This window comes from Cyprinodon tularosa, unplaced genomic scaffold (assembly GCF_016077235.1).
Source record: "Cyprinodon tularosa strain WSP-4 unplaced genomic scaffold, ASM1607723v1 ctg539, whole genome shotgun sequence".
In the NCBI taxonomy this organism is placed as follows: Eukaryota; Metazoa; Chordata; class Actinopteri; order Cyprinodontiformes; family Cyprinodontidae; genus Cyprinodon; species Cyprinodon tularosa.
Genome location: NW_024039273.1, coordinates 529,860 through 539,173, shown reverse-complemented (window position 1 = coordinate 539,173; position 9,314 = coordinate 529,860). Strand labels below are relative to the sequence as shown.

Sequence of the window (9,314 nt, the reverse complement as noted above, 5' to 3'; positions counted from 1 at the left end):
ACACCTGCATGTTTTAAAGCCTCTAGGTTCCAGCTGTAGGGCTGCTCACTGCTGTAACACTGCCGCCTTGCATCAACAAGGTTCCAGGTTCGATTCCCGGGGTCTTTCAACATGGAGTTAGTATGTTCTCTCTGAGCATGGTGGGTTCTCTCTGGGTACTCCAGCTTCCTCCCACAGTACAAAAACATGACTGTTTGGTTAACTGGCTTCTCTAAATCCTCCTTAGGTGTGAATGGTTGTTTGTCTCTGTGTTGCCCTGCGATGGACTGGATACCACTGTTGTAGCACACAAGATCGGTCTTGGTCTCGAGACCATTTTTTGATGGTCTTGGTCTCGTCTCGGACCTGACTGCATTTGGTCTCGGTCTCGTCTCGGTCTCGGGCGCAGAGGACTCGGCATTTTATTTCAAGACCGGTCAAGACCACAACTGTGGAAATCACGCTAATCATCGGAATATTATCAGTTTCTTTAAGATCCTTCTTTTTATTGGATGCTTGGATTCAAACCCAACCTTTAACCTGTCTCATTGGTGAATGCATGTTTTTTTTTTTTTTTACCGCTGTCCCGCCCACCCCCTTTCACCTGCATGCGGGCTGCAGCACTTTGATTGAAAGTCACAAGTGGTTGTCTGAGAACGGGATAAGATGTCGGCCAAATTATCGATTATAAAATTGGACTAATTAAATCACAAAGAATATATTTGTAAAAAGCAACACTGAGAAAAAAGCATACAGCGTAATGTAAGTTCTGCAGTGCTTCACTATCAGAGGTAGGGACTACGTCCAACTTTCATCGACACCTTGACAGAAAGCACAAAGAAAGGTAAGCTACGTACATGTTTAGGTCATTATGTTGGTACAGTATGTTATGAGACCGACAAGCTGTGAAAATATTGAGCACTTCTGCCTTTTCTCTATGTTCCCAGTGCTAACTAGAGAAATACGCCGCTTGGTCAAAAACAAACCATCTGATTCAGCAACAGGGTCTCAGAACTGACAGAAGTCAATCAGGCTTCTGTGCTCTTTGTATTTCAGTGGGGTTTGTATTTCTGCAGATGTTAGTAGCTCAGGGAGGAAGTGAAGGAGATCAATCTATTTTTTTCAACAAATTATCTCATAACATATTTTCACAACTTGGTGACAGAGATAGATTTAAGAAAAGTTATATGATATAGCTTTAATCTGTATATGAGAGAAACAAGAGAAATGATTGGCTTTTTTTAAGTAAATTTGCACATTGTTTTGAAATAGCACATTTAAAAACAACATAAATGTTTGTACTGTTCATGAAAGGCAGAGAAAATACTATTTTGATTAATTGTTTGAAATTCTGTGATTACTACACACAAGTACTAAATAAAGATGTTAATGTTTATTCCAGTTCTGTGTGTTAAATATCTAGGTGTTGTTATGTGAATGTGGGTCTTTTAGATCAATTTTAATGATTTTGATCATGTTTCACATTTTATTGTCACATACTGGCGCTGGTCTTGGTCCTGACTCGGTCTCCGGTTATGTGGTCTTGACCACAGCACAGCTGGATACCTGTCCAAGGTGGACCCGATAGGCACCGGCCCCCCCTCACCACCCCACCTGGGATAAAGCGTGACAGAAAATGGCTGGATGGTTCCTGCAGTAATCAACCACCTGCTGAGAAGCTGGTTTTTATCCCCAATGAGGTGAAAAAGGGAGAAAACTGCTGATCAGAGGGTCTAATTTCACCAAGTTCAGGTGGAAGACGCTGAAGCCGAGGGTTCGATTCCTGAAGGATGGACACGGCCTCTCACATCAACACCACCTTATCCGACACACCTGAATAATTTCAATGACCTACTTGAAACCAATTTAAAAAAGAAAATTAATCATATCAATTGTTCTGCAAATCTTTTACTTTTTGCAAAAACGACATCAAAATCAAAGTTTGACACCAACGTAGCTGACCTTTGACCTCTGAGGTAGGAGTGACATCAGCAGAGATGCTCGCTGAGGTTTCCTCATCTTCCCATGATCGTTTAATTTTATTCAGTTGTTTATTTAACTCATTGATTAAAAATAAATGTGTCCCACTTGTTTAATTTATCGATAGAAAACAGATTTTTTTGTTGTAAAAGAAAAGATTTCTACATGTCCAAAGCAGAGAATTTTTATCATCAGATTCCGTTCTTCTCACCATAACCTTATAGAAATAAACAATTTCTATAAGGTTATGGTGGGGGGGGGGTGTAATCTTTAAAGGAAAAGTCTGGTCAGTGAGGAATGATCAGTGAATCATTATTTAGACCTAAAACTAAAATGTTTGCAGTAATTTAATGACTTTTGTGTTAATCAGTAAAAGAATAAAAACAATAATTTTCGTGGTGATCACCGAGTCCAGGAGCGGCCATTTTTGCCATAATAAGTAATACCTCTTTCCGTAAAAGTTCAAAAATAATCCTTGGACTTGGTTTCCCAGATTTGAAGACGTTTCTCCACCTCTCCAGGAAGCTTTCTCAATTCTAATGTCTGGATCCGCAGTGAGTTTGAGTCTTTATAGACAAAGCCTTGTATCGCTTGGAAACATGCAAATGGTAACCGATGAGTGGGCCTGTAATCGTTAGCCTGTAATAACTGAAACCTGTCTATGATTCTGAAGGTCGGTCGTTAAGGAGGTATTGTTCACCGGCTGGAGCGGGTAGGAGCTTCGTTCCTCTGTGATGGGGTGGGGGGTGTGGTGATATCTGGAAGGAATCATATCTATGACTGAATTGTACGTTTTTGGAAGCTGGAATCATTGTTGGATCGCCAACTTGAAGAGGGAGGATTTGCCATCGAACTTCTGGCCAGAGAAAAAACCCGTAATATGTAGCCAACATTTGGAAGAAGAATGTTTTCAAGATGACTTAGATAATAGCGCGTTGTGACAAACACCAGATACAGGGGAGGTCTTCAACAGGGGGTCCGTGACCCCTAGGGGGTCCACGGAGGTTCTGCATGGGGGTCACGAAAGTTTTGGTTGATTAGACTTTTTTTTTTTTCCCTCTGCAATTTTTTCCACTAATTAAATGTCTTTAAATCCACATGAACACGAATCCAAGAGACTGTAGTAAACAGATAAATGGAGGCAGAAGATGTCTTTCAGTCATCAATGCTCACATTCAGAGACACACACACTGCAAAAACTGTTAATCTAATTTAGTAATTATTTCTTAAAATAAGTGGATTTTTTTCTTAAATTGAGCAGACACTTTGCCAATGGAATAAGACCATTAACATTTAAAATAAGAAAAAACAACTAAAGTCTCTTATTTCAAGGGTAAAAATCCTCATTTAATTCGCAGATCATCTTATGTTCCGGCTTACATTAAGGGTGAATACACTTATTTTAAAACATTTTTACTCATTTGTAGAATTTTTTTGCAGTGCAGGAGTTCTTTCAAGCTGGGAACCGATTCATTCACAACACCCGATACAACCAGGAATCAGAATCAGAAATACTTTAATAATCCCACCGAGAAATTACTTTCGTTACATATAGGACCAGTTTGATATAACACAATTTAATACAATAAAAATAATTAGGGGGTCCCCGCTCCATCTAGACATCAGTTTGGGGTCCTTGGCCTGGAAAATGTTGAAGACCTCTGAGATACAGCACTGGGACTTGATCAACAGCCGATACCGCACCGTGACAATGTCACTAACCAGTAGGTGGCAGTAGTGTTCTTTGACAAACATGGATGCCTCCAGTAAAACACATTCACATGAAAATTACTCTGAGTTAAAAACACTGATCATTTATTGAACAGGATGGAATCATTTCACATTTAAAGAACTTTCAGAAGTTTGAATTCTGAATTTGAGCGACTTTTCCTTTAAAAGGATGAGGTGGAGGAAGAGGAACTAAAGGAGAGGAAGATGTGTGCAGAGATGCTGCAGGATTTGGAGGACAAAGAAAAGTCATTTGTGTTTGATGTTTCATCAGCAGAGTTTAATTTGAAGGTTATTCTGTTACAGATCAACAGTTTCACTCCATATACAACTACAGGTACAATATTTTGTACAGGTCATATTCAAATACACAGTTTTCATTGGCGTATTTACAAAAAACACTTTATGTACACGTTTTCATGTCAGTGCAATGTCATTTTGTTTCAACAAACACCTTACAAAAAGTTCATTAAATTAATGAGTCGGGTTCTGATCCGACCACACGGACCTTAAATAAAAAGAGGCTACAAACACAGACAGTTCAGTAGTAGATCGCCCCGCCTGCCAACATGCTTATCCAGGGAGGGGGGCGCCGGCTGCTAGGCTCGTCGTTCGGTGTCTGAAGGTTGTGCTGAAACTAACGAGGTTTGAGCTACAGGAGGGAGAAGAACAAACAGCCGACGCGCTTGGAGCCGGGAGACGAACGCTACGGCAGAAAATGGGTTTTCATCTGATCAGATCTGAGCGAGTGACGCTTCACAGCGGAGGTCATCATCAGCTCAGCGTAAAGGCAGAGCGGCGGAGGAGCAGCAGCTTTCAGCACATGTTCAAAACACACAAGCTCAACCAAATACATCCAGAATAATTCAAACCGCGGGAGGGGGGGGCGCACAGAAAAATCCATCAGAATCCGAGCAGGAAGCATTTCAGCTTTTTGCTCACACTCACTTGAAATGACGCAGGGAGCTTCATCCTGACAGAGATCACCTGCTGCCAGACTGTACCACAGCCGGCTTCAGGGGGGGGGGGCAACTAGCAGGCAACCAGCTGCTATTTAAGACGACTTCCTGCTTGAGTCAAAGAGAGAAAGAAAGGATGAAGTGGGAGCTCATCGGCACGCTGACGGCAGGTCAACCATTCATCTGAACATCTCAGATTATTTGAAATGGGATTAATGAGCCGTAGAAGGTTTGTTCTGCATCCCGATGCTAAACGGAAACCTCCCAACAATCGTTCGTTTACTGCAGGACGCGTCTCTCCTGCATGGCGTCACCTCAGCATCAGGAAGGTTTCGCTGCTAAACGTTTCCAATGGAGAACAATAAAAGCACGGATAAAATCTTTGGCAGCTTAACGTTTTCGGCCTAAATGTTCCAGGTTTGAGGATTTAGTGATCAAAGTGGTGTAAAGTGACAGCAGGGACCTAAGGTGCAAAGAGAAGCCCACTTCCTGTAGGCGTGGCCTCAGATATGCCTGATCTAAAAAGATCTGCCTTAACAGAAATATTCTGTTTACAAAAATAAAACTAATCTTATAAAACACACAAAAAAAGTCAGGAACGAATACCGAACACATTTAAGTTATTATTTCTGAAATCATGGCACCTTTCCAAAATCAAACCAGCTTCCAAACCACCGCTCAGATTTGGCAGCTCTGGGATTAAACTACGGGGGGGGGGGGGGGTCTGAAATGTCAGTACCTGGTCTCTCCTACAATGGAAGGACCCCAATGTTTGTCGTTAACACTGTTTGAGAGGCTCCAGCTGCGGTGTGATGGGAGGCGATGAGGTAGCATGTGACCTTTACCCTGATGACTCATCATCGCTGTGAAAAGCAGCTCCCGGTTCCCAACGCTCCGGATCAGGAACCAGTTTGCCGCCAAATGTGACACCAGCAGACATGGTGGCGTTTCCATCTTCTTCTGGATCCAATCATCAGCCTTCAAACCCGGAGCCCGTCGTCTTCTTCCTCCTCTCAGGTCACAAACATCATCATCATCATCATCATCATCTGGCCACATCTGCATACATCAGGTTTATTATGGCAAAAATACACAAATGCAGATTTAAGGGGGGGGTCTGACTAAGCTAGATTCTGGGCTGAGTAAAAAGTGCTGCGATGCCTCCCTATAGGCAGACAGAACCGCCGGCTGGTAGCCGTTGGCGGCCGGCGCTGAAAGCAGGCGCGGATTCAGTGCTGACGGAGAGAACGCGCTCACTGGAGGACGCAGTACTTCTTATAGTCAGACTCAAAGTCCTCATCCATGCTACTGGTGTCGGCCATCTTTTTGCCGTCAATCTTGGGCAGGAACTGGGAGTAGTCGACTCCTTGCTGCTCGTAGAACAGGATGTAGGCGGAGTCTGTGTCGATCTCCTCAGAATGGACTTCCTGTTGAAACAGATCCGCTAAATGTTAGAAAGAAAGGCCTCCAATCAAAGCACGGTGGTGGCTGCTGGGATGGTGCTGCAGATAGGCTGTGTCCTAACGTCCGCCCTAACCTCTGACCTCTGACTCCTCCATCACTAGTTAGTGGGCTAACTCAGCGCTCAGACAGGTGGTCACTACGTTTCGCTCCCTGATGGCCACGTGACTCCGCCTCCCCGCAGGGTGCCTGCGCCATCTTTATTTGTCGCTGCTGTAAAACCTGAAATCCAAAAGTGCTTTGCGAGGAGAGCTCTTGCAAAGCATTCTGGGATATATCTGCTCTTCCAGTGAACATGGATGATCACTACTTTTCAAGTTGCATTGTGGGAAATTTTGAATCCACTACATTTTCATCCAGCAGACGTTTGGACACCCATTAAAATGGCGTAACCACTACATAGGGGTTAGGGCGGACATCGGGACACAGCCTTAGAGGAAGGGATGTAGCGTTTGGGGTCAGAGGTCACGGCTGCAGAAACCAATGTTGGCGTTTGCTTACCTTGCAGCTGCTGTCATTGTAACAGTACCACTTGTCGTTGGGGTTCTTGGCGTACGTCACATAGTGGCCTCCTCCCATGATTCCTGAATGACACTGAGAAGCAGATGGAAAAGCTTATTGACAGGCTGTTTCCTGGCTGTTTAAAAGGCTGTGAACGAGCTGCGGTTACTGACTGATATTGCATAGAGGTTGTAGAGGGGATCCAGACACATGTCTCGGTGCTGAAGCAGCGAACCCTCTGGCTCCGCGTTGCTCTCTATGCTGCAGTCCGATCCCATCCCGTTGCTGTCTCCGTTCACCAGGATGACATCAAAGTGGCTGCTGGACGCCTCGGTGCCGCAGGACGACTCCGATGCCATGGGGTCGCCTGAAGAAAGGGGCCCTGCAGCTGCTGCTGTGACTCCTGCCTCTGCGTCTGTCTGCGGCGCTCCGTCGGCTTCAGAGGACGCCGCGCCGTCTAAGTTCTCCTTGCTGCTGGACAGCCGGTGCTTGCTGCCGAGCTGGGGCAGCCGTAGCCGGCCCGGCCGGCGACCGCTAGACTTTGGGCTACCAGAGGGGCTGCTGTTCCGGCTGAGAGAAGGTGCTGATCTCCTGCTGGAGGCGGGAGAGGCTGTGGGAAAGCAAAGGTGGGTGAATGTGGTTAGCGTCGCCCAATCAGCCGCCACCTTACTGACCTTTAACCTTCACAGCATGTTGGAGTTAGGGGGGGAATAACCTTCAGCTGCTGTAGAGCCGCAAAAACTATTGGATCCATTTATTATTTTCTTGTTTTTAATTCAAGCTTGTTTTTACAGACAGACTGGATGACATGGAGGTCCTGCATGGCCGCCTCCCATCCACTGGCCATGTTTACTAAACATTTACAATCATAGAGTTATTTTAATCATCGAAATGGAAGAAATCAAAACATGTTTCATGAATTAACCGAAAAATATCAGGAATCTGTTAGAAACATCAGTTTAATGAAAAGAAGCGAATCAGTCGATCATTCAGGGAACAAAGTTATATTAACTGGATTAAGCCTCTGATCCTGATTTAAGGTCCGTCTTTGATCCAGAGTTAAATGTTTGTCAACGACTCAATGGACTGTTTACCATCACTACAGCTGACCTGGACAGACTGGATGCTGCTAGTCAACTATGGCTGCTAGTCCACTACCGGCTGCTAGTCAACTACCGGCTGCTAGTCAACTACCGGCTGCTAGTCACCTACCGGCTGCTAGTCAACTATCCCCTGGTAGTTCCAACTACGGCTGCTGTCAACTATGGCTGCTATTTCCACTACCGGCTGTTTAGTCAACAAATGGTGTTTTAGCCCACAACGGCTGCTAGTCCCCCTCCCGGGCTGCTTGTCACCTACCGGCTGTAGTCCACTACGGCTGCTATTTCCACTCCCGGGGCTGCAGTCCACTACCGGCTGCTAGTACCTCCCGGCTGCAGTCCACTACCGGCGCTAGTCAACTCCCGGTGCTAGTAAAACTACCGGCTGCTGGGCCCAAACTCCCGGGGCTCCCCAAAAGTCAACTACCGGCTGCTAGCCCCACTACGGCTGTTTAGTCCCCTTTACCGGCTGCTAGTCCACTACCGGCTGCTAGTCCCCTACCGGCTGCATTCCCCTACCGGTGTAGTCCAATACCGGCTGTTTATTTCAATAGGGGCTTCTAGTAAATTTGCGGCTGACTAGTAAAACTATGGCTTTTTTAGTAAAACTCCCGGGTGCTAGCCCAAACTCCCGGTTTGTAGTAAAACTACCGGCTGCTAGCAACTCCCGGGTTTGCTAGCCCCTCCGGCTGCTAGTAAACTGGCTGTTTGCCCCATCCCGGCTGCAAATTTCCCCTTTACGGGTTGCTGGGTCACCTACAGGCTGCTGTCACCTCCCCGGGCCCTGTAGAAAAAATCCCGGCTGCTGGGGGGGGGTTCCACTACCGGCTGTAGCCCAACTATGGCTTCTAGTCAATTACCCTTTGCTAGTCAACTATGGCTTCTATTTCAATCCGGCTGCTGGGTCCACTACCGGCTGCTAGTAAACTCCCGGGTTTCCCTAGTCAACTCCCGGCTGCTGGGCCCACTACCGGCTGCTAGCCCAAATACCGGGCTAGTCCCCTTTCCCGGCTGCAAAGTCACCTCCCGGCTCCCTAGTCACCTATCGGCTGTAGTCACCTACCGGCTGTAGTCGATTTTCCGGTTGCTAGTGGGACTAGGGGCGGGGCTAGTAAATTTGGGGCTGTAGTCAATTACCGGCTCCCTAGTCAACTATGGCTTTAGGTCCCCCCCCCGGGTTTTAGTCAACTCCCGGCTGTAGTCACCTACCGGTTCTAGTGGGACTCCCGGCCCTGTAGTGGGACTACGGTCCCTGTCGACAAGGGGCCCTGTTTGCCCCATTTCCCCGGGTGCTAGTCCATACCGGTGCTAGTCAACTCCCGGGCTGTAGTCAAACTCCCGGCCCTGCTAGTCCCCTACCGGCTGTAGCCCACTTCCCGGCTGTAGCCCCAATTAAACCGGCGGTTTGTCCCTCCCGGGGGCTGCTATTTCACCTACCGGCTGCTAGCCCAATAAAGGCTGCTAGTCACATACCGGCTGTTAGTCCCCTTTCCCGGCTGCTGGGTCCCCTACCGGCTGTAGTCAATTAACGGCTGCTAGTCCCACAAACCGGCTGCTAGTCACCTACCGGCTGCTAGTCCACTACCGGCTGCTAGTCCCCTACCGG

General features: G+C 46.6%; 1 protein-coding gene across 6 annotated transcripts in view; it reads right to left on the bottom strand.

Moving 5' to 3' along the window:
* Nucleotides 1–3,945: 3,945 nt before the first annotated feature.
* The window catches only part of usp32 (ubiquitin specific peptidase 32), a 78,271-nt gene continuing 72,902 nt past the window's right edge, over nucleotides 3,946–9,314 (bottom strand). For all 6 annotated transcript variants that reach the window (XM_038304595.1, XM_038304597.1, XM_038304598.1 and 3 more), the window contains 3 exons: nucleotides 6,782–7,218; nucleotides 6,609–6,701; nucleotides 3,946–6,073 (listed from right to left, as the gene is read on the bottom strand). In XM_038304595.1, the coding sequence (XP_038160523.1) occupies nucleotides 5,900–6,073; nucleotides 6,609–6,701; nucleotides 6,782–7,218 (704 nt within the window). In that variant the 3' untranslated portion in view covers nucleotides 3,946–5,899. The remainder of the gene's footprint in view (nucleotides 6,074–6,608; nucleotides 6,702–6,781; nucleotides 7,219–9,314) is intronic.